Genomic DNA, 25,000 nt, shown 5'->3' with positions numbered 1-25,000 from the left:
TAGTCGTCCTTCACAGCATAGTTGAAGTCGTACTTGGCAGGGACCTGGAAAAAGAATGCACAAAATTAGAACTATGCAATACTAAATTTTCTTTTATAATTTACATTAGTTATGAAAATGATGCTTTTACATTCCAAAATTATACTTACCTCATAGGCTGGCTGAGGAGCATAGCCATAGGCTGGTAGAGAAGGAGCAGATGCAGCAACGGCCACAAGGGCGAGGGCAACGATAGTCTAGAAAGATGTAAGTAAATTTCGTATAATCTTTGTTAATTTAAGATGGCACAGAAATTTGAAATATGCTTCGATTATATTAAGGTATGTTTAGTTATATAGCTGATCAAGGCGGACTAATGATTTGTCTTACCTTGGTGAACATGGTGAAGATAGATGAAGTGTGATGCTCCTGTAACTCACTAAGTCCGCTTTATAGTGCGGTCCGCGAGTAGGCCTATGGTAGACACGCCCCTTCCGTGCGACCTTTACCTTGAAATGCATTCATTTTATCTCTTTTTAACTGGCCATATTACTCTCGCTGTAATGAAACTTGTGCAAACTTCAGAAAAGAATAAACATATGTGCTTGTTGCATGATAAGAGTTAAATTATTCACAGATATTGGAAATCACAGTCGTGTTTCTGTCACCCTCCAATAAACATGTTAGTGAGGTTTACTTTCCGCAACAGTTCCAGCGAATGTATAACCTACGTAAGATGCATTATTCCACTTTATTATTGTGCAGATTTATAATTCAGTCCGAATATTATATTTCTCCTTTTCAGCGTTAATTGCACCAAAAAAGACACCAGAAAATTTGAAAAAGTAAATTACTGATATTAAACTAGAACAAAAAGTGATTGATTTTTCATTTGGACACACTGCCATATATGGTTGCAATGCTTGATTTTCTCGTTACATTCGCATACCTTTCGGCATCAACGTTTAAGAGGCTCTTACAAGGAAAGGTAAAGGTAAATGGCTGTAGGATTCAGAATCAGAACCTTCCAGGATTCCACGATAATATCAACGTTTAAATCCTTGAATGAAATATAGTGCCTTTATACACACACGCACATAAATATAGCAATAATATATGAATGTCATATGCGCTCACAGGGTAATTATTTAGATTTATTGTAAACAGATTTGCATTCTCTATAATTATCAGCTTTACCTGTTTCATAATCCTCCTCTAAGTTGAAGAATGTGTTAGTGAGTCTCTGTAACACGTTAAGTATTGTAAACACATCCATAAAAAGATAACAGGGATGCTCAAGCACGAATACTTGTAGGTGTTGTTCTTTTTTTTCGTTTCTTTTCTTTTCTTACTTTTTATATTAATCATGATGTTTAGACAACTGAACTCAGCATTTCCCCCTTAATCTGTCTATCAAATATATAGAGACTTACATGTTATTCTGCAGAGTGGTAATATGGTCTAACCATATTATGAAGTGGCTGAAATTGGTTATAATTCAAGGTGAAGGTCGCACGGAAGGAAGGAAGGGGCGTGTCTACCGTAGGCCTACTCGTGGACCACACTATAAAAGGGACTTGCTTTGAGATAGGAGCATCACACTTCATCTACCTTCATCATGTTCACAAAGGTAAGAAACATCATCAACGTGTCTTAATAAGATATATAACAAGAAAATCTCAAGAACTGAAATAATTGTAGTATGCTCCACAATACCGTGACAAATGTTTGTGCTTAAAATGAGTTCTTGAAAAAGGGTACAATTTCTTCTAGGCTGTCGTTGCCCTCGCCCTCGTGGCCGTTGCTGCCGCTGCTCCTTCTCAGTCAGCCTATGGCTATGCTCCTCAGCCAGCTTATGAGGTAAGTAAAGTTTTAGAAATCTGAAAATCACATTCGTTACTGACATATTGCAAAAGAAAATGTAGTATTACACGATTCTGATTTTGTGCAACTTTTCCAGGTCCCTGCCAAGTACGACTTCAACTATGCTGTGAAGGACGACTACTCCGGCAACGACTTCGGTCACCAGGAGACCCGTGACGGATACAACACTCAGGGTTCCTACTACGTTCAGCTCCCCGACGGTCGTCTGGAGAAGGTCGCCTACACTGTCAACGGCGACTCCGGCTACGTGGCTGAGGTCAGCTACGAGGGTGAGGCCCAGTACCCCGAGTACCACCCAGCACCTGCCTACAAGTCTGCTCCTGTCTACAAGCCTGCTCCCACCTACGCTTATTGAACATATTTAAGATAAATATCTATTAAAATGAGATTCTACTATTACTTATCTTCTTTACCTACTAACTCGGTGCAAAAGATTCCTTAAATACAACATGATGAATTGTATATCATAATTCGTACTCATAACAATGCTATTATACTTTCTTTTTTAGGAAATGGCAATTAATTGGTCCAAGTCATATATATTAACATGGTTCATACCTGGTAACCAAAAGGGTGAAAATACACACACATGTACGGTACATACATATACGCTTAAACATATATGCATATATGTCTATATATCATATAAATTATATATATATATATATATATATATATATATATATATATATATATACGTATATGTCTATATATCATATATATGATATATATACGAATACATGTCTTTATATCATATATAGGATATATATACGTATATATGTATATATACGTTTATATATTCAAATACCTATACATGTGTTTATATATTTATACATATATATATATATATATATATATATATATATATATACACACAAATATAAGTATATTAACGGTGGTATTATATGTATTTCTTTTGTGTTGATTATATATGTATATATGCATATATGTATAAATGTATATCTACATATATATACATAAATTTATACACATATGTATGTATGTATGTGTGCGTATATATCTTTGTCTTTGTACATATATATAGAAATATCTATACAAATATATATACGCAATGATTATATATATATATATATATATATATATATATATATATATATATATATATATATACGTATGTATACATATATTAGATATGTATGTATGTTTGTGTATGTATATATACATATGCATATGTTTTTATATATATAAATATATATAAATATATATGTATATATGTGAGTATATATGTATATATATTCATATATGTGTATATATAAATAGATATAGATGTAGATAAATGTGTGTAGGTATTTGTATATACACGTATAATACATGCCTTTCTTTTCTCTCTGGTTCGGACACCATGACGTTCGCATTGAAGTGTTTCGTCTCTTCATTTCGTCGATTGGATAGATCGTCGTTGACGTCAAATTTTGGTCCTACTCTTGCGTTGAGAAGTGCATTTAGATTGTTATAAGGAATCTTTAGATAGCGGCTTTTGGAATGAACGATTTTTTTTTTCAAGTTAGCAGGCAAAGAAGATAAGAAATAGTAGAATCTCATTTTAATAAATATTAATCATAAATTTGTTCAATAAGCGTAGGTGGGAGCAGGCTTGTAGGCAGGAGCAGGTTCGTAGACAGGGGCAGACTTGTAGGCAGGTGCTGGGTGGTACTCAGGGTACTGGGCCTCACCCTCGTAGCTGACCTCAGCCACGTAGCCGGAGTCGCCGTTGACAGTGTAGGCGACCTTCTCCAGACGACCGTCGGGGAGCTGAACGTAGTAGGAACCCTGAGTGTTGTATCCGTCACGGGTCTCCTGGTGACCGAAGTCGTTGCCGGAGTAGTCGTCTTTCACAGCATAGTTGAAGTCGTACTTGGAAGGGACCTGAAAAAGTTGCACAAAATGAGAGACGTGTAATACTACATTCTCTTTTGCACTATGTCAGTAACAAATGTGATTTTCAGATTTCTAAAACTGTACTTACCTCATAAGCTGGCTGAGGAGCATAGCCATAGGCTGGCTGAGAAGGAGCAGAGGCAGCAACGGCCACGAGGGCGAGGGCAACGACAGCCTAGAACGAATTATACCATTTTTCAAGAACTCATGTTAAGCACAAACATTTGTCACGGTATTGTGGATCACATTAGTTATTTCAGTTTTTGAGTTTTTCTTTTTATATATCTTATTGACACACGTTGATGATATTTCTTACCTTAGTGAACATGATGAAGGTAGATGAAGTGTGATGCTCCTATCTCAAAGCAAGTCCCTTTTATAGCGTGGTCCACGAGTAGGCCTACAGTAGACACGCCCCTTCCTTCCTTCCGTGCGACCTTCACCTTGAATTATAACCAATTTCAGCCACTTCATAATATGGTTAGACCATATTACCACTCTGCAGAATAACACGTAAGTCTATATATTTGATAGACAGATTAAGGGGGGAATGCTGAGTTCAGTTTTCTACACATGATGATTAATGTAAAAAAAAGAAGGAAAAAAAAAAACATAGGCGCTTGTGCTTGAGCATTCCCTTTTTTTCTTTCTTTTTTTAATGTTTACAATATATGTTGTGTTACACAGACACTAACACATTCTTTAACTTAGAGGAGGATTATGAAACAGGTAAATCTAGTAATGATAGAGAATGCAAATCGGTTTACAATGAATCTAAATAAATATCCTGTACACGCATTTGCCATTCAAATATTATTGTTATATTTATGTGCGTGTGTGTATAAAGGCACTATATTTCATTCACGGATTTAATCGTTCATATTATCGTGGAATCCTGGAAGGTTCTGATTCTGAATCCTACAGCCATTTGCCTTTACCTTTCCTTGTAAGAGCCTCTTAAACGTTGATGCCGAAAGGTATGCGAATGTAACGAGAAAATCAAGCATTGCAACCATATATGGTAGTGGGTCCAAATGAAAAATCAGTCGCTTTTTGTTTTTAGTTTAGTATCAGTAATTTCCTTCTCCAAATTTTCTGGCATCTTTTTTGGTGCAATTATCGCTAAAAAGGAGAAATATAAAATTCGGGATGAATTATAAATCTGCACAATAATAATGTGGAATAATGCATCTTACGTAGGTTATACATTCAGTGGAACTGTTGCGAAAAGTAAACCTCACTAACATGTTTATTGGAGGGTGACAGAAACACGACTGTGATTTCCAAAATCTGCTAATGAATTAATCTCTTATCATGCAACAAGTACATATGTTTATTATTTTCTGAAGTTGCACCGTATGTAGTATGAAAATATACTGTGAGTTTGCGCTAATTTCATTACAGCGAGAGTAATATGGCCAGTTAAAAAGAGATAAAATGAATGCATTTCAAGGTAAAGGTCGCACGGAAGGGGCGTGTCTACCATAGGCCTACTCGTGGACCGCACTATAAAGCGGACTTAGTGAGTTACAGGAGCATCACACTTCATCTATCTTCACCATGTTCACTAAGGTAAGACAAATCATTACCTTGCCTTGATCAGCTATATAACTAAACATACCTTAATATAATCGAAGCATATTTCAAATTTCTGTGCCATCTGTAATGTACAAAGATTACACGAAATTTACTTACATCTTTCTAGACTATCGTTGCCCTCGCCCTTGTGGCCGTTGCTGCATCTGCTCCTTCTCTACCAGCCTATGGCTATGCTCCTCAGCCAGCCTATGAGGTAAGTATAATTTTTGGAATGTAAAAGCATCATTTTCATAACTAATGTAAATTATAAAAGAAAATTTAGTATTGCATAGTTCTAATTTTGTGTTCTTTTTCCAGGTCCCTGCCAAGTACGACTTCAACTATGCCGTGAAGGACGACTACTCCGGCAACGACTTCGGTCACCAAGAAGCTCGCGATGGTTATAATACTCAGGGTTCCTACTACGTCCAGCTCCCCGACGGTCGTCTGGAGAAGGTCGCCTACACTGTCAACGGCGACTCCGGCTACGTGGCCGAGGTCAGCTACGAGGGTGAGGCCCAGTACCCCGAGTACAAGCCTGCCTACAACCCAGTACCTGTCTATAAGCCTGCACCAGTCTACGCCTAAATGAAATTTTAAATTATGATGCATATTTATTAAACAGAAGTCTACTACCACTCATCTTATTACCCAGTCAAAATAGTTGAAAAAATTGTTGATATGCGTATGCATTAAAAAAAAAAAAAAAAAAAAAATCTACTCGTGTATAACTTAACTTAACCATATCCATGTTAACAATAGAGTGAAATGCACTGCCCATACAAAGTTATCTCAAGTACTATTAACTGATTATACTGCTCTACCAATTTAGCAATATGGATTTTCATTTCACACATTAACGAATTTAACAATCTAAATGCTCCTCTCAACGCATTTGCATTACTAACATAAGGGCCTGGGATCGATTCACACTTTTTATTTTTGATTTTAGGCTGTATATAGTCTGTATGATCAGAGCTAGAAAACAGAATGGGTGACTGGGTACATTATATGATCCGTCGGTTCCTTTTATCCTGTCTATCTTGCACACTGACAAGTGTGTATCTGTGCACAAATTCATACATGGATATATAAGAGTATAAGGTAATGACTATGAAGCGTGTCTGCGAATATGTCTGTCTATCTTCGGAGAGAGAGAGTGAGAGAGAGTAGGCCCAAAATTTGACGTCAACGACGATTTATTTAATCGACGAAATGAAGAGACGAAACACTTCCATGCGAACGTCACGGTGTCCGAACCCGAAAGAAAAGAAAAGCTTGTATTATACGTATATATAGTACATATAGATATCTACTTCTATATCAATTTATATATACACATATATGAATATATACGTATACAGATATATACATATACATATATATATATATATATATATATATATATATATATATATATATATATATATATATATATATATATATATATATATATTCTTATATATTTATATATACACATACATATGTATATGTATGCAGTATATATACATATATAAACATACATACATACATCTAATATATATATACATACGTGTATATATAGATCTATATATATATATATATATATATATATATATATATATATATATATATATATATATATATATATATATATATATATATATACATGTACACAGACAAAGATACACACACAAGCACGCACAAATGCATATATACATGTGTATATAATTACGCATATATATATTTATACATATATACATATGCACATATACAGCTAACACAAAAGAAATGCATATATTACTTCGTATTCATACCTCCATTATTGTACTTATATATGTATAAATATATAAACACATGTATAGATATTTGAATGTATATATACATATTTAGGTATATATCATATATATGATATATAGACATATATGCATATATGTTTAAGCGTATGTGTATATACTGTACATGTGTGTGTATCTTCACCCAATTTAGTTGCCTGGTATGAAACATGTCAATTAATAGGACTTGGACCGATTAATTGTCATGTCCTAAAAAAGAAAATACAGTAGCATTGGTATGAGCACGAATTATGATATAAAATTCTTCATGTTGTATTTAAGGAATCTTTTGCACCGAAAGATTTTTTTGTTTTTCCGAATTGCAGGTAAAGAAGATAAGTAATAGTAGAATCTCATTTTAATAAATATTAATCATAAAAATGTTCAATAAGCATAAGTAGGAGCAGGCTTGTAGGCAGGAGCAGGTTCGTAGACAGGGGCAGGCTTGTAGGCAGGAGCAGGTTCGTAGACAGGGGCAGACTTGTAGGCAGGTGCTGGGTGGTACTCAGGGTACTGGGCCTCACCCTCGTAGCTGACCTCAGCCACGTAGCCGGAGTCGCCGTTGACAGTGTAGGCGACCTTCTCCAGACGACCGTCGGGGAGCTGAACGTAGTAGGAACCCTGAGTGTTGTATCCGTCACGGGTCTCCTGGTGACCGAAGTCGTTGCCGGAGTAGTCGTCCTTCACAGCATAGTTGAAGTCGTACTTGGCAGGGACCTGGGCAAGATGCACAAGGTTAGAGTGGCGCAGGACTGAATATTCTTATATGATATATTTGTTTAGTAAAAATATGATTTACAAATTCAAACTGTTTTCAAAAATTATACTTACCTCATAAGCTGGCTGAGGAGCATATCCATAGGCTGGCTGAGAAGGAGCAGAGGCAGCAACGGCCACGAGGGCGAGGGCAACGACAGCCTAGAACGAATTATACCATTTTTCAAGAACTCATGTTAAGCACAAACATTTGTCCTGGTATTGTGGAGCATACTACAGTTATTTCATTTCTTGAGTTTTTCTTGTTATATACCTTATTAGGACATGTTAATGATATTTCTTACCTTTGTGAACATGATGAAGGTAGATGAAGTGTGATGCTCCTATCTCAAAGCAAGTCCCTTTTATACTCTGGTCCCCGAGTAGGCCTACAGTAGACACGCCCCTTCCTTCCTTCCGAGCGACCTTCACCTTGGATTATAACCATTATCCTCTTCATAATGCGGTTAGACCATATTACCACTTTGAAGATTAACACATGGCTCTCTATATCTGATCGACAGATTCTAAGGAGGCAATGCCGAGTTCAGTTTTCTATACATGATGATTAATGTAAACAGAAAAAAAACACACACAAGTGCTCTTGCTTGAGCATTCCCGTGAGTGTTTTTTGTGGATGTTTACAATACATGATGTGTTAAACAGACACTAACACATCCTTCAACTTAAAGGATTATGAAACAGTTAAAGCTAGTAATAATAGAGAATACAAATTTGTTTACAATGAATCTAAATAATTATCCTGTGCACACATATGACATTCATATATTACTGCTATGTTTATGTGCTTGTGTGTATGAAAGTACCATATTCCATTCAAGGATTTAAACGTTGATATTATCGTGGAACCCTGGAAGGTTCTGATGCTGAATCCTACAGCCATTTACCTTTGCCTTTCCTTGTAAGATCCTCTTAAAGGGCTTATATGAATTAACAACTGAAATTTTTAAAAGGGGAGAAATTAGCTCGCAAACCATCTTTCTAATAAGAGTAAAAAAGGAAATATGAAAATAATTCCCCAAAATTGATTTATTTCGATTTTCCGAAGTCAAGTTATATTTTCCCGCGAAAATCCGGAACCCGATCACAGCATTCTCTGCATTCAATACTTTGTACATGGCGGACTCACTACAAGACTACTGCGGCAGTGAAATCAGTGAAGTTTCATCGGAATATTCCGACGAGGACATTGGTACAACTTCTTCAGAGGGTGCCTATGTCTTCGAAGAGTTGGAAGAAGAGGAATATCAAGGGATGATAGTTGTTGCACCGTACATGCATGAACCCGACGTTAAGACCCGAAGAGATTGAATGAATGGTAATTTTCTAAATTATTTTTTATAGTCGAACGTGTGATCCCGCTTCTATATGGTACAAAATTTCTGCAGGCTGAGCTATCTCTTGTCTGCACCCGTGGCGCAGGCCTACATCCATTCGCGAGTGGAGGGGCATCGGTATTTATTTGTGTTGTGCTTTTTGGGGTGTACCTGCCCTACCTCTGTGTAGTAATACATGCACACTTGCAATACAGTCGTCACACTGTGTCGTACCCACGCAATGAATGTTTGCTACGCCGCCAAGCAAAAGCGCTCTTTCAGAGTTTGTTTTGCGCTGTTGTGATCATGACAAATATAAATTGGAAATGGCCTACCGTTTTGCAAATCCCATGTCGTAAGCCATTCTGTTCGCAAAGCAATCGGGCTCGAAGTGTTTCAGGCAAAGTACACTGGTTGGCACAGGCTGAAAGTTGCTCCGCTTGGTATGCACAAAACGTGTCCACTTCCTTGCTCTGTCGCGGTCTTTTGGCCATTTAAATAGCTGGTGACATAAATGGGAACAATGAATTGCTACATAACGCCGCGGCATCCTTTGTTACAAACTTTAATAGCTTGAAACTGGGACAATTCCGTGATATCCTTGACTCGCGGTGCACTGTGTGTATCATGCTATTCAACAAGATTACTGTGTAGTATGAAAATATACTGTGTGTTTGCGCTAATTTCATTACAGCGAGAGTAATATGGCCAGTTAAAAAGAGATAAAATGAATGCATTTCAAGGTAAAGGTCGCACGGAAGGGGCGTGTCTACCATAGGCCTACTCGTGGACCGCACTATAAAGCGGACTTAGTGAGTTACAGGAGCATCACACTTCATCTATCTTCACCATGTTCACCAAGGTAAGACAAATCATAAGCCTGCCTTGATCAGCTATATAACTAAACATACCTTAATATAATCGAAGCATATTTCAAATTTCTGTGCCATCTTAAATTAACAAAGATTACACGAAATTTACTTACATCTTTCTAGACTATCGTTGCCCTCGCCCTTGTGGCCGTTGCTGCATCTGCTCCTTCTCTACCAGCCTATGGCTATGCTCCTCAGCCAGCCTATGAGGTAAGTATAATTTTTGGAATGTAAAAGCATCATTTTCATAACTAATGTAAATTATAAAAGAAAATTTAGTATTGCATAGTTCTAATTTTGCGCATTTTTTACCAGGTCCCTGCCAAGTACGACTTCAACTATGCCGTGAAGGACGACTACTCCGGCAACGACTTCGGTCACCAAGAAGCTCGCGATGGTTATAATACTCAGGGTTCCTACTACGTCCAGCTCCCCGACGGTCGTCTGGAGAAGGTCGCCTACACTGTCAACGGCGACTCCGGCTACGTGGCCGAGGTCAGCTACGAGGGTGAGGCCCAGTACCCCGAGTACAAGCCTGCCTACAACCCAGTACCTGTCTATAAGCCTGCACCAGTCTACGCCTAAATGAAATTTTAAATTATGATGCATATTTATTAAACAGAAGTCTACTACCACTCATCTTATTACCCAGTCTACATAGTTGAAAAAAATATGTTGATAAGTGAATGAAATGCACTGCCTATACAAAGTCATCTTAAGTACTCTTAACTGATTATACTGCTCTACCAATTTAGCAATATGTGTTTTCATTTCACACATTAAGGAATTTAGCAATCTAAATGCTCTTCTCAACGCATTTGCATTACTAACATAAGGGCTTGGGATCGATTCACACACTTTTTGTTTTTGATTTTAGGCTGTATATAGTCTGTATGATCATAGCTAGAAAACAGAATGGGTGAATGGGTACATTATATGATCCGTCGGTTCCTTTTATCCTGTCTATTTTGCACATTGACAAATGTGTATGTGCACAAATGCAGACATGGATATGTGAGAGTATAAGATAATGACTATGAAGCGTGTCTGTGAATATGTCTGTCTATCTTCAGAGAGAGAGAGAGAGAGAGAGAGTAGGACCAAAATTTGACGTCAACGACGATCTATCCAATCGACGAAATGAAGAGACGAAACACTTCCATGCGAACGTCACGGTGTCCGAACCAGAAAGAAAAGAAAGGCATGTATAATATGTGCATATACAAATATATACACATATATCTACATCTATATCTATTTATATATACACACCTATATGAATATATATACATATGCACCCATATATATACATATATATTTTTATATATATTTATATATATATGCATACATATGCATATGTATATATATACACACAAACATACATACATATCTAATATATGTATACATACGTATAAATATATATAAATATATATACATATATATATATATATATATATATATATATATATATATATATATATATATATATATATATATATATATATATTTGTATATATATTTCTATATATATATGTACAAAGACAATGATATATACGCACACATACATACATACATGTGTATAAATTTATGTATATATATGTAGATATACATTTATACATATATGCATATATACATATATAATTAACACAAAAGAAATACATATAATACCGCCGTTATTATACTTATATGTATAAATATATAAACACATGTATAGGTATTTGAATATATAAACGTATATATACATATATACGTATATATATCATATATATGATATATAGACATATATGCATATATGTTTAAGCGTATATGTATGTACCGTACATGTGTGTGTATTTTCGCCCAATTGGTTGCCAGGTATGAACCATGTCAATGAATATGACTTGGACCGATTAATTGTCATGTCCTAAAAAAGAAAGTACAATAGCATTGGTATGAGTACGAATTATGATATACAATTCTTCATGTTGTATTTAAGGAATCTTTTGCACCGAAAATTTTTTTTTCGAGTTAACAGGTAAAGAAGATAAGTAATAGTAGAATCTCATTTTAATAAATATTAATCATAAAAATGTTCAATAAGCATAAGTAGGAGCAGGCTTGTAGGCAGGAGCAGGTTCGTAGACAGGGGCAGACTTGTAGGCAGGTGCTGGGTGGTACTCAGGGTACTGGGCCTCACCCTCGTAGCTGACCTCAGCCACGTAGCCGGAGTCGCCGTTGACAGTGTAGGCGACCTTCTCCAGACGACCGTCGGGGAGCTGAACGTAGTAGGAACCCTGAGTGTTGTATCCGTCACGGGTCTCCTGGTGACCGAAGTCGTTGCCGGAGTAGTCGTCCTTCACGGCGTAGTTGAAGTCGTACTTGGCAGGGACCTGGGCAAGATGCACAAGGTTAGAGTGGCGCAGGATTGAATATTCTTATATGATATATTTGTTTAGTAAAAATATGATTTACAAATTCAAACTGTTTTCAAAAATTATACTTACCTCATAAGCTGGCTGAGGAGCATATCCATAGGCTGGCTGAGAAGGAGCAGAGGCAGCAACGGCCACGAGGGCGAGGGCAACGACAGCCTAGAACGAATTATACCAGTTTTCAAGAACTCATGTTAAGCACAAACATTTGTCACGGTATTGTGGATCACATTATAATTATTTCATTTCTTGAGTTTTTTCTTGTTATATATCTTATTAAGACACGTTGATGATATTTCTTACCTTTGTGAACATGATGAAGGTAGATGAAGTGTGATGCTCCTATCTCAAAGCAAGTCCCTTTTATAGTGTGGTCCACGAGTAGGCCTACAGTAGACACGCCCCTTCCTTCCTTCCGTGCGACCTTCACCTTGAATTATAACCAATTTCAGCCACTTCATAATATGGTTAGACCATATTACCACTCAGCAGAATAACACGTAAGTCTCTATGTATTTGATGGGCAGACTATAAGGGGGCAATGCTGAGTTCAGTTTTCTATACATGATGATTAATGTAAAAAAAGAAGAAAAAAAAAACATAGGCGCTTGTGCTTGAGCATTCCCTTTTTTTCTTTCTTTTTTTAATGTTTACAATATATGTTGTGTTACACAGACACTAACACATTCTTCAACCTCGAGGAGGATTATGAAACAGGTAAAGCTAGTAATGATAGAGAATGCAAATATTTTTGCAGTGAATCTATATAATTATCCCGTGAACGCATATGACATTCATAGATTATCGCTATGTTTATGTGCATGTGTGTATAAAGGCACTATATTTCATTCACGGATTTAATCGTTGATGTTATCGCGGAATCCTTGGAGGTTCTGATTCTTCAGCGTTGATGCCGAAAGGTATGCGAATGTAACGAGAAAATCAAGCATTGCAACCATGTATGATACTGTGTCCAAATGAAAATTCAATCGCTTTTCGTTCTATTTTAGTATCAGCAATTTACCCTTTCAAAATTTCTGGCATCTTTTTTATGCAATTGCCGTTGAAAAAGGAGAAATTTAATATCCGGGCTTAATTATAAATGTGCTCAATAATAAAGTGGAATGATGCATCTCATGTAGGTTACACATTCACTGGAACTTGCGCAAAGTAAACCTCACTAACATGTATATTGGAGGGTGACACAAACACGACTGTGATTTCCAGTATCTGCGAATAAATTGATATCTTATAATGCAACAAGTACATATGTTTATTATTTTCTGAAGTTGCACGTATGTAGTATGAAAATATACTGTGAGTTTGCGCTAATTCCATTTCCACGAGAGTAATATGTCCAGTTAAAAAGAGATAAAATGAATGCATTTCAAGGTAAAGGTCGCACGGAAGGGGCGAGTCTACCATAGGCCTACTTGTGGACCAAACTGTAAAGCGGACTTAGTGAGTTACAGGAGCATCACACTTCATCTATCTTCACCATGTTCACCAAGGTAAGACAAATCATTAGCCTACCTTGATCAGCTATATAGCTGAACATACCTTAATATAATCGAAGCATATTTCAAATTTCTGTGCCATCTTAGATTAACAAAGTTTAAACGAAATTTACTTACATCTTTCTAGACTATCGTTGCCCTCGCCCTTGTGGCCGTTGCTGCATCTGCTCCTTCTCTACCAGCCTATGGCTATGCTCCTCAGCCAGCCTATGAGGTAAGTATAATTTTTAGAATGTGAAAGCATCATTTTCATAACTAATGTAAATTATTTTTAAAAAAATAGTATTGCATAGTTCTAATTTTTTGCATTGTTTTCCAGGTCCCTGCCAAGTACGACTTCAACTATACTGTGAAGGACGACTACTCCGGCAACGACTTCGGTCACCAAGAAGCTCGCGATGGTTATAATACTCAGGGTTCCTACTACGTCCAGCTCCCCGACGGTCGTCTGGAGAAGGTCGCCTACACTGTCAACGGCGACTCCGGCTACGTGGCCGAGGTCAGCTACGAGGGTGAGGCCCAGTACCCCGAGTACAAGCCTGCCTACAACCCAGTACCTGTCTATAAGCCTGCACCAGTCTACGCCTAAATGAAATTTTAAATTATGATGCATATTTATTAAACAGAAGTCTACTACCACTCATCTTATTACCCAGTCTACATAGTTGAAAAAATATTGATAAGCGTATGCTGATGAGTTTGTTCCAAAAAAAAATCGAAAACACCATTATATCAGTATTTATAATACATACATAATTTGAGGGAAATGTTGGAATCTACTCGTGTATAACTTAATTTAACCATATCCATGTTAACAATAGAATGAAATGCACTGCCTATACAAAGTCATCTTAACTACTCTTAACTGATTATACTGCTCTACCAATTTAGCAATATGTATTTTCATTTCACACATTAAGGAATTTAGCAATCTAAATGCTCTTCTCAACACATTTGCATTACTAACATAAGGGCTTGGGATCGATTCACACACTTTTTGTTTTTGATTTTAGGCTGTATATAGTCTGTATGATCATAGCTAGAAAATAGAATGGGTGAATGGGTACATTATATGATCCGTCGGTTCCTTTTATCCTGTCTATTTTGCACATTGGCAAATATGCATGTGTGCACAAATGCAGACATGGATATGTAAGAGTATAAGATAACAAGCCTTTGGTTATGCTCCTCAACCTGCCTTTGAGGTAAATACACGTTTTGGCATCTAAAAATATCTTTTGCTACCGAATTGTGAGTATACATACATACATTTATGTGTATATATGCACATATATGGATATGCATATATATATATATATATATATATATATATATATATATATATATATATATATATATATATATATATATATATATATATATATATATATATATATATATATATATATATATGTGTGTGTGTGTGTGTGTGTGTGTGTGTGTGTGTGTGTGTGTGTGTGTGTGTGTGTGGAATTCATAGTGAACAGATTGCAACAGGAACAACGAAGGGAAGGGCAAGAAAACACATGAATATGCCGAAGGCCTTTTCACTATTGCTTCGTCAGGGCATATACTACATGTACATAGAGGAGTATATATGCAATTACTGGGTGGTCAGGTCACGTCGGTAATCAGGTGAGCGACGACCTTGGCTAGTTCGTGGCTCCCCGTAGCGGTGTTGATGTTAGTTGTATGAATGAACGCCGCTTCTACCATCTTCCTTTGTCGTGGGGCCAGGCCTTGCTTTATGATGGAGGCCTGGGACCACTTCGGGAGGTGACCGTCGGTGTCTGCGTGAACAACGAGACATGAGAAACGCCTTCGTTGTTCACGGAGACACCGACGGCGCATTTTTTGGCATTGCGTACAATTTATAACAACGATATTTTCATTTTAGTTCCCCCTCCCCTATGCAGTACAATGTATAGTAAACCCTATACACTTAGTGCATAATCTAATTGTAATGATGTTAATATGGTTTTGTTATCGAGAGGAAGACGGTCGTTATATTCCAAGGTAAAGGTCGCACGGAAGGAAGGAAGGGGCGTGTCTACTTTACACGTAGATTCTGGTATATAAGAGATTTGGAAAGTGATCGGAGTATCACACTTCATCTACCTCCATCATGTTCACCAAGGTAAGGAGTACTATCAGCCTGCCTAATTCCTATCTAAACCAGAGAATAAATATAAAATTAAACCGTGAAATATATCATGATACTGTGGCAAATTACTGTGCATCATAAGACAGATGGAAGGAACTCGTGATCTTGTAAACCCTTCTTTCTAGGCTGTCGTTGCCCTCGCCCTCGTGGCCGTTGCTACCTCTGCTCCTTCTCAGCCAGCCTATGGATATGCTCCTCAGCCCACCTATGAGGTATGTATAATTTTTGGAACTTGAAAGTCACCCTGTTTATGAAAAACACATTGTAAAAGAAAATTTGGTTATGCATGATTCTAATTTTGTACAATTTCTTTAGATCCCTGCCAAGTACGACTTCAACTATGCTGTGAAGGACGACTACTCCGGCAACGACTTCGGTCACCAGGAGACCCGTGACGGATACAACACTCAGGGTTCCTACTACGTTCAGCTCCCCGACGGTCGTCTGGAGAAGGTCGCCTACACTGTCAACGGCGACTCCGGCTACGTGGCTGAGGTCAGCTACGAGGGTGAGGCCCAGTACCCCGAGTACAAGCCAGCTCCTTACCATCCTGAACCTGCATACAAGCCAGCTCCTTACCATCCTGAACCTGCCTACAAGCCCGTCCCCGCTTACAAGCCAGCCCCTGCCTACAACCCTACTCCTGCTTACAAGCCTGCCCCTACCTACGCCTAAATGAACATTTATTGACTGTATTTATGATGGATATTTATTAAAATGAGAGTCTACTAAAAAAAAAAAAAAATGTGTGTTTCGACTGTCTACATAATTAGAAAAAGGATCCAAAAGCCGACACAATTTAAAATGTCTATAAATATGTACGTATCATTTCGAGCGGAATGAAAGGAGAGGAAAATTAATAGAATATTGTGAAAATAATTATCTATGTATTGCCAATACACTACTTAATAATCATCCAAGACACTTATACAGATGGACAGCTCCAAGTCATGAAACACAAACATTACACGAACATATTGCGGCAGAATATCTAATTTGAGATACGCAGCTGATACATTTTTAATCGCAGAAAATAGTGTCATGCTCCAAAAAATGCTCAACCAAGTAAGCAACATCAATGGAAAATATGGATTAAAGTTAAATTCCAAGAAAAAAGTTATGGCTGTCAAGAAGAGTGCAAAGCTAAGAAAATTTCAAGGTTTGAATGTCAGTATACGTAATGAAGAAATTAAAAAAGTAAATTACTTTAGATACCTTGGAAGTTTCATAACACAGTAAAAATTATGATAATAAAATAAAGTAAAGATTAGAATTGCAAAAGCTAAAACTCAGTTCTGCAGGATTAGTAATTTTTCAACAAATAAAAGAGTGAATATCGAAACTAGAAAGAGATTATTACAATATTATGTTTGGTCAATCGTGTTCTATGGTGCTGAAACCTGGACTATGAATGCAGAAACTGAAAGAAGTCTTAAGAAGTTTTGAGATAGTGTGTTACAGAAGGATGATAAAACTAAGGAGCTGGAATAAGAAGTGGACTAATGAGGTTTAGGAATTGTTGAATGAAGAAAATAAACTGCAAGAAAACGAAAGTATGTTACAGTGGACATGTTTTGTGGCAGAATAGTATTGTGTAGGATGATTTGTTGGGCAAGGGAGAAGGAAAGAGGAGCATAGGAAAGCAGCGAAGAACAAGGATAATGGATAACAAGGATTGGAGCGGACTATCGTTGAATGAGTTGGTACAGAGATCGAAAGATAGAGTGGCTTGGAGAAGGCTGGTCCACGACCTGCAAAGAGATGTGACTTGATGATATTTCATTTGGGATTTAATGTCGTACAACAGCAAGCAATATTAATAAATTTTGCTTTGTCTGCGTTGGTCCTCGTCCATTTCTCGCCTTCTTTTCTTATATTGGTAGAGAGAGATATGTGCATGAGAATGATGATGAAAACATTCGTTAACCATACATTTATGTATTTGTAGTGGAGAAGAATGTTAAAATTAGCATGGAGCGAGAGAAGAACAAATGAAGACATTCTAGGTATAAGTGAATGCATGTGTATATGTATATATACATGGATATATATATATATATATATATATATATATATATATATATATATAGAGAGAGAGAGAGAGAGAGAGAGAGAGAGAGAGAGAGAGAGAGAGAGAGAGAGAGATGAACATTGTATATACTGCAAATAGTATATATATTGTGTATACATCCTGCTGATGATTAGTTCTTTAAACCTCACTGCCTCAGCCTACAGTATGGGTTTGCGTTTGAAACAAGTCGATATAAAGTCGCTTGTGAATGTGTCACCATTTTACCGGGAGGCGAAAGCGAAAACCGGGCCATTCATAACAGAATAGTAAATCTTAAAAAAAAAAAAAAAAAAAATGTCACCACGTTAGTGTGAATTATAAAGGTATACACAGCGGACCCTCGTGTACCCTTGTTTTCTCTGGCTTAAATTCAACGACACGGACGCTGTATGGGTTGTCGTTAGCATCTGTATTTGTGTTTTACGCTATTCATATACTCTATCCAGGAATTCGTTGTATCAAGTAAATCGGGGTCTAGAGAAACGTCCGATTAACGATAATTCTATCCGTTCAATACCAATTGAATCCCACAAGCTTGTGCCTTTAGTGCCTCTTAGTTTTGTGTATTTGTTTTAAAGTTTTCATCCGCAGAATATTATTCTATAAGAAAAACAGATTTGGCATTTAAAATACAGTATTGTCTTTTCACATCAAAAGTCAGTCGGTTTTCATGCTATGACAGTGGCAACGAACAAAAAAAGAAAAAAAAATAGAGGATTTTTGACAATTTCTTGGCATCATTGCTTCAAATAATGTTCATAGGCTTACCATTATCATTAAACTTTTTTTCGTCTCGACTGCATTGCAATGTATAATAAACCTACATAGTTTTTTATGCGCTTATTAAATGTAAAATAACGAAATGGTTTGCTAAGGAGAGGAAGATGATGGTCGAATCCCAAGGTAAAGACCGAACGAAAGGAAGGGGCGTGTCCACCTAAGACGCAGACTACGGTATAAAAGGGACTTGGGTCGCGACCAGAGTATCACACTTCATCTACCTCCATCATGTTCACCAAGGTAAGGAGTACTATCAGCCTACAGAATTCTGTTTCATTTTAAAGAATAAATTAAGAGCTAAAAGCATCAGAAAGTCCGTAATACCATGAGAAACTATAAATATATACTTGTTTCTAGGCTGTCGTTGCCCTCGCCCTCGTGGCCGTTGCTGCCTCTGCTCCTTCTCAGCCAGCCTATGGCTATGCTCCTCAGCCAGCTTATGAGGTAAGTATAAATTTTGAAAACAGTTTGAATTTGTAAATCATATTTTTACTAAATAAATATAGCGTATAAGAATATTCAGTCCTGCGCCACTCTAACCTTGTTCATCTTGTCCAGGTCCCTGCCAAGTACGACTTCAACTACGCCGTGAAGGACGACTACTCCGGCAACGACTTCGGTCACCAGGAGGCCCGTGATGGCTATGACACCCAGGGAGCCTACTACGTCCTCCTTCCCGACGGTCGTCTGCAGAAGGTCGCCTACACTGTCAACGGCGACTCCGGCTACGTGGCTGAGGTCAGCTACGAGGGTGAGGCCCAGTACCCTGAGTACAAGCCAGCTCCTTATCATCCTGAACCTGCATACAAGCCAGTCTCCGCTTACAAGCCCGCCCCTTCATACAAACCTGCCCCAGCCTATAAGCCTACACCTGCCTATGCTTAAATGAATTTTTTAAATATATTTCTCAAGATTATTTATTAAAATGAGAGCCTACTCGTATGTATTTCCTTCACCCGCGTAAACAAACAATTAGAAAATATTGACGTGTAGAATGATCGATTTGCTCCAAAAGTTGATATGTAAAGATGCCTTAAATATGCCAGGGAAAGTGCGCATATAATTCTCAGGTCATACCCTCTCAAGTGCAACAAAGCAACAGAACCTATACCTGGATTCCCCCTTATCTGATCGCATTCCCTCATACGCTTTTTTTTTTTTTTTTTTTTTTTCTTATTCAAAGGATAGTACATAGTAAAAGATTTACATTTCTTTTTGAATCTCCTTTTGTGGACAAAGTACCAAGTTCATAATACTTATGATAGAAACTTTTATGTCTATATTTTTTCATTGTCTTCTGATTTGTCTAAGATGAGGAACCCTTATATAAAGGGATCTCTCATACATATATGTGTGTGTGTGTGTGAGTGTGTGTGTGTATGTGTGTGTGTGTGTGTGATATACAGATCAGTAGATAGACGGATAGATGGATGCATGAATAGACAGATATAGATTTATATACGCATATATGTATGCGTTCGTTTATGTTATTACACACATAAAACTGATTTTCAGTATCCCATTTCTATGATCTTCATGCATACAATCCGTTGTCTTTACACTTGAAATCATTATTTTTGTTAACAATATTATCATTGCTGATAACGTCATTTTACTACCATTGCTAAATCATTTATCATTATGACCATCATTATCATTGTAATCATCATTACTCTAAACTCGATCACTATTTCAGCATCGCCCTAACTCTCATGATATTATTTTAAATGTTGATAATGATGAAAATAATAGTTGTTATTCCTATCAGTAGTAGTATCATCCTCATTGTTATCACATTGTTTCCATCAGCAGATTATAATCATAATTATTTTTATCATTCCCATAACCCATTACTAAAGATGTTTGTGTTAAGGTAAATGCTATTCCGGTATACGTAGAGGTCGGCTGTGGTGAAGGAGGCCTACGTCACCAAGGTAATGGAAAGGAAGGGAGGAGAAATATGAGCGTGTGTGTGTTCGTATATTCATACATACATATATGTATGTATGAGTTTACATATGTGTGTATATATATATATATATATATATATATATATATATATATGTGTGTGTGTGTGTGTGTGTGTGTGTGTGTGTGTGTGTGTGTGTGTGTGTGTGTTTATGTATATATATATATATATATATATATATATATATATATATATATATATATATATATATATATATATATATATATATATATATATATATATATATATATATATATATATATATATATATATGTATGTATGTATGTATGTATGTATGTATGTATGTATATACACATATCCGAAATTATATCTTGTAAGGCAAAATCAATGATAAAACAATCCTCGACCTCCATGACCATGACTTCGACTGCCACAGACACGTCGGCCGTTTATCATCTTTAGGCTACTGCGTGCCTTTCCCAGAGACACCCCCACCCTCTCCCTTAGCTCCCAACCCCACCCCGTCCCCCAGTTCCTAACCCCACCCCCTCTCCCTTAGCTCCCAACCCCACCCCCTCCCCCAGCTCCCAACTCGACCCCCTCCCCTAGCTCCCAACCCCACCCCCTTCCTTAGCACCCAACCCCAACCCCTCTCACTTAGCTCCCAACCCCACCCACTCCCCTAGCCCCCCGCCCCACCCCCTCCCTTAGCTCCCAACCCCATCCCCTCCCCCAGCTCCCAACCCCACCCCCTCCCCAAGCTCCCAACCCCACCCTTTCCCCCAGCCCCCCAACTCGACCCTCTCCCTTAGCTCCCAACCCCACCCCTCCCTTACCTCCCAACCCCACCCCCTCCCCCAGCTCCCAACCCCACCCCCATCCTTAGGCCCCAACTCCACCCCCTCCCCCATCCCCTCCCTTAGCTCCCAACCCCACCCTTTCCCCCAGCCCCCAATTCGACCCCCTCCCCCAGCCCCCAACCCCACCCCCTCCCTTAGCTCCCAACCCCATCCCCACCCTTAGCCCCCAACCCCACCCCCTCCCTTAGCTCCCAACCCCACCCCCTCTCCCTTAGCTCCCAACCCCACCCCCTCCCCCAGCACCCAACCCCACCCCCTCCCCCAACCCCTTTCCCTCCCTTAGCCCCCAACCCCACCCCTCCCTTAGCTCCCAACCCCACCCCCTCCTTCAGCCCCCAACCCCACCACCTCCCTTAGCTCCCAACCCCACCCCCTCCCTTAGACCCCAACCCCCCCCTCCCTTAGCTCCCAACCCCATCCCCTCCCCCAGCTCCCAACCCCACCCCCTCCCCCAGCTCCCAACCCCACCCCCTCCCTTAGCTCTCAACCCCACCCCCTCCCCCAGCTCCCAACCCCACCCCCTCCCCAAACCCAACCCCACCCCTCCCCCAGCTCCCAACCCCTCCCCCTCCCCCAGCCCCACCCCCTCCCTTAACTCCCAATCCCACCCTTTCCCCCAGCTCCCAACCCCACCCCCTCCCCCAGCTCCCAACCCCACCCCCATCCTTAGCCCCCAACTCCAACCCCTCCCCCATACCCTCCCTTAGCTCCCAACCCCACCCCTTCCCTTAGCCCCCAACCCCACCCCCTCCCCCATCTCCCAACCCCACCCCCTCCCCATCACCCAACCCCACCCTCTCCCTTAGCCCCCAACCCCACCCCCTCCCTTAGCCCCCAACCCCACCCCCTCCCTTAGCCCCAACCCCAACCCCTCCCCCAGCTCCCAACCCCACCTCCCACCCCCCACCCCTAGCCCCAACCCAACCCCCTCCCCCAGCTCCCAACCCCACCCCCTCTCCCTTAGCTCCCAACCCCTACCCCCTCTCCCTTAGCACCCAACCCCCACCCCCTCTCCCCCAGCTCACAACCCCCACCCCCTCTCCCCCAGCTCACAACCCCCACCCCCTCTCCCCCAGCTCCCAACCCCTACCCCCTCTCCCCCAGCTCCCAACCCCTACCCCCTCTCCCTTAGCTCCCAACTCCACCCCCTCCCCCAGCCCCCAACTCCACCTCCCTCCCCCTCCCCCAGCCCCCAACCCCACTTCCCTCCCCCTCCCCCAGCCCCAACCCCCTCTCCCCCAGCCCCCAACCCCCACCCCCTCTCCCCCAGCTCCCAACCCCACCCCCTCTCCCCTAGCTCCCAACCCCCACCCCCTCTCCCTTAGCCCCCAACCCCACCCCCTCTCCCTTAGCCCCCAACCCCACCCCCTCTCCCTTAGCTCCCCAACCCCACCCCCTCTCCCTTGGCTCCCCAACCCCACCCCCTCTCCCACAGCTCCCAACCCCACCCCCTCTCCCCCAGCTCCCAACCCCACCCTCTCTCCCTTAGCCCCCAACCCCACCCCCTCTCCCTTAGCCCCCCCAACCCCCTACCCCTACCCCCTCTCCCTTAGCTCCCAACCCCTACCCCCTCTCCCTTAGCTCCCAACCCCACCTCCCTCCCCCTCCCCCAGCCCCCAAACCCACCTCCTACCCCCCACCCCTAGCCCCAACCCAACCCCCTCCCCCTTAGCTCCCAACCCCACCCAGCCTTTACCTTGGTCCGGCCGGCACTTCTCGGAGCCTCGCGCGGACTCTCCGAAAGGCCTTCCCAACTCTTCTATTTTAGGAAGTCGAAAGTGGTTGGTGGCGAAACCTCCGATAATCTTGAGGAATGCGAAGGACAAAGTGCAATACTCAGAGAGGTATTACAATGTATTAAACTGCATTAAACTGTTTATGGTAGTAAGCGAGAGAGAATCTTTAGTAAGCTTTTGGAACTTTTTGCTGTCTCTATTTTCGCGAAAGAGGAACAAGATTCGCAAAGCATGCAAATGTTTCGAAAATATCAAACTGTAAAATATTTTTTTTATACGTCGGTGAATCCCAGCTATTATCAGGGGCTCCGAAAATTATGTATATGTAACGATGGAGAAGTAAAAATAAATCTAAATAGAAGAAACAAGCCTATGTATTAAGATGAAAGTATATGTGTGTGTGTGTGCGTGTGTATACATATGTTTGTGTGTGCATATACATACATATGTGTTTGTATGTATGTGTTAATAAATAAATAAATAAATAAATAAATATATATATATATATATATATATATATATATATATATATATATATATATATATATATATATATATATACATGTATATGTGTGTCTGTGTGTATGTGTGTGTGTGTGCACGTATGTGTGTATATTAGTCAACAGACAATTCTTTCCGTTGGGTGTGAGACAGAGAATAGCCTCAGAGGACCTCCAAAGGACCGGGAATCAAGACCAAGATTAAATTGAATGTCACCCAAACCAAATGACAAAAATACTTATGCGAAGAGGAAATGGGACAGAGAAAGACATAAAGGAAGCAAAGAGACATTGAAGTATTGCCATGACTGGTACAATTCGTGGGAAACTTCTTCAGTAAAATTTCGAGAGTCATCAAGTAGGCTACCACAAGAGACCTATTTTTTTCTTCGCTTTATGACTTTCACAGCATGAGAAAATACTGATTAATAACAACCATATTGTAATTTAAAATAACTGACAAAATTAACACGTGAACTGCATAAGTTGAACCGAGAGAAATTATGGAGGTTTTCATATAACTACAAAAGGAATAACAATTTTAACGATAACAACATTTATTAGAAAGGGCATAATATGTTACAAATATGATGCAATGAATATCAACGTAACAATCAAACTTAAATTCCAACACTGATGCAAGACCTATAAAGCCAGAGATATATGGCGCTTGGATTAAGGCTGATGTTATAGCCTGAGGAGGCACTGCGAAATTAAAAGTAATGTGAAAATAATTCTGCGTGTGGAGGTTGAGCTGTTTGTGTGGTTTAAAATGGTGTGAAGGCAGTGAGTGTGGGTCAGTAGGTAGCATGAAGATCAGGTGGAAATGGTCATGGAAAAATAGTAGATTTCAGGACTGTAACGATAAAGAATACAGATCGTAAATTGACAGATGGCCGATAACCGATAGGG

At 39.5% G+C, this 25,000-nt stretch overlaps 10 protein-coding genes across 10 annotated transcripts in view; 6 read left to right on the top strand and 4 right to left on the bottom strand.

Annotated features, from left to right (window-relative positions):
• LOC113822585 (cuticle protein 7-like) overlaps positions 1-477 on the bottom strand; it is a gene marked incomplete at its 3' end in the record, with an annotated part of 626 nt that extends 149 nt beyond the window's left edge. The window contains 3 exon segments of the mRNA XM_027375114.2: positions 1-44; positions 150-236; positions 370-477. The exon segment at positions 1-44 is cut by the window's left edge and continues 149 nt beyond it. Coding sequence (XP_027230915.2) covers positions 1-44; positions 150-236; positions 370-381 — 143 coding nt within the window.
• Positions 478-1,597: 1,120 nt separating this feature from the next.
• LOC113822584 (cuticle protein 7-like) lies at positions 1,598-2,218 on the top strand. Its single transcript, XM_027375112.2, has 3 exons — positions 1,598-1,609; positions 1,753-1,839; positions 1,940-2,218. Exons 1-3 carry the CDS (start codon positions 1,598-1,600, stop codon positions 2,216-2,218), a joined length of 378 nt encoding a protein of 125 aa, XP_027230913.2.
• A 1,194-nt stretch (positions 2,219-3,412) lies between these two features.
• On the bottom strand, positions 3,413-4,090 carry LOC138861517 (cuticle protein 7-like). Its single transcript, XM_070121252.1, has 3 exons — positions 4,079-4,090; positions 3,851-3,937; positions 3,413-3,750 (listed from the first exon to the last, which is right to left on the bottom strand). The coding sequence occupies exons 1-3, from the start codon at positions 4,088-4,090 to the stop codon at positions 3,454-3,456; spliced, it is 396 nt and encodes a 131-aa protein (XP_069977353.1). The 3' UTR covers positions 3,413-3,453.
• A 1,232-nt stretch (positions 4,091-5,322) lies between these two features.
• Positions 5,323-5,967, top strand: LOC113822562 (cuticle protein 7-like). The gene is made up of 3 exons (XM_027375099.2): positions 5,323-5,334; positions 5,468-5,554; positions 5,659-5,967. The coding sequence occupies exons 1-3, from the start codon at positions 5,323-5,325 to the stop codon at positions 5,926-5,928; spliced, it is 369 nt and encodes a 122-aa protein (XP_027230900.1). The 3' UTR covers positions 5,929-5,967.
• Positions 5,968-7,499: 1,532 nt separating this feature from the next.
• Positions 7,500-8,346, bottom strand: LOC138860872 (cuticle protein 7-like). The gene is made up of 3 exons (XM_070119327.1): positions 8,216-8,346; positions 7,986-8,072; positions 7,500-7,871 (listed from the first exon to the last, which is right to left on the bottom strand). Exons 1-3 carry the CDS (start codon positions 8,225-8,227, stop codon positions 7,539-7,541), a joined length of 432 nt encoding a protein of 143 aa, XP_069975428.1. The 5' UTR covers positions 8,228-8,346; the 3' UTR covers positions 7,500-7,538.
• Positions 8,347-9,995: 1,649 nt separating this feature from the next.
• LOC113819354 (cuticle protein 7-like) lies at positions 9,996-10,743 on the top strand. Its single transcript, XM_070119369.1, has 3 exons — positions 9,996-10,109; positions 10,243-10,329; positions 10,435-10,743. Exons 1-3 carry the CDS (start codon positions 10,098-10,100, stop codon positions 10,702-10,704), a joined length of 369 nt encoding a protein of 122 aa, XP_069975470.1. The 5' UTR covers positions 9,996-10,097; the 3' UTR covers positions 10,705-10,743.
• Positions 10,744-12,152: 1,409 nt separating this feature from the next.
• LOC113822566 (cuticle protein 7-like) lies at positions 12,153-12,930 on the bottom strand. Its single transcript, XM_070119360.1, has 3 exons — positions 12,834-12,930; positions 12,603-12,689; positions 12,153-12,488 (listed from the first exon to the last, which is right to left on the bottom strand). Exons 1-3 carry the CDS (start codon positions 12,843-12,845, stop codon positions 12,192-12,194), a joined length of 396 nt encoding a protein of 131 aa, XP_069975461.1. The 5' UTR covers positions 12,846-12,930; the 3' UTR covers positions 12,153-12,191.
• Positions 12,931-14,011: 1,081 nt separating this feature from the next.
• On the top strand, positions 14,012-14,675 carry LOC113822567 (cuticle protein 7-like). The gene is made up of 3 exons (XM_027375103.2): positions 14,012-14,041; positions 14,175-14,261; positions 14,367-14,675. Exons 1-3 carry the CDS (start codon positions 14,030-14,032, stop codon positions 14,634-14,636), a joined length of 369 nt encoding a protein of 122 aa, XP_027230904.2. The 5' UTR covers positions 14,012-14,029; the 3' UTR covers positions 14,637-14,675.
• A 1,497-nt stretch (positions 14,676-16,172) lies between these two features.
• LOC113822541 (cuticle protein 7-like) lies at positions 16,173-16,932 on the top strand. Its single transcript, XM_070121251.1, has 3 exons — positions 16,173-16,184; positions 16,337-16,423; positions 16,527-16,932. Exons 1-3 carry the CDS (start codon positions 16,173-16,175, stop codon positions 16,884-16,886), a joined length of 459 nt encoding a protein of 152 aa, XP_069977352.1. The 3' UTR covers positions 16,887-16,932.
• Positions 16,933-19,273: 2,341 nt separating this feature from the next.
• LOC113819357 (cuticle protein 7-like) lies at positions 19,274-19,990 on the top strand. Its single transcript, XM_070119338.1, has 3 exons — positions 19,274-19,302; positions 19,420-19,506; positions 19,621-19,990. Exons 1-3 carry the CDS (start codon positions 19,291-19,293, stop codon positions 19,945-19,947), a joined length of 426 nt encoding a protein of 141 aa, XP_069975439.1. The 5' UTR covers positions 19,274-19,290; the 3' UTR covers positions 19,948-19,990.
• The last annotated feature ends 5,010 nt before the right edge of the window (positions 19,991-25,000 follow it).

The sequence above is a fragment of the Penaeus vannamei genome, chromosome 4 (genome assembly GCF_042767895.1).
Source record: "Penaeus vannamei isolate JL-2024 chromosome 4, ASM4276789v1, whole genome shotgun sequence".
Lineage (NCBI taxonomy): Eukaryota > Metazoa > Arthropoda > Malacostraca > Decapoda > Penaeidae > Penaeus > Penaeus vannamei.
This window is presented reverse-complemented; position numbering and strand designations above follow the sequence as displayed.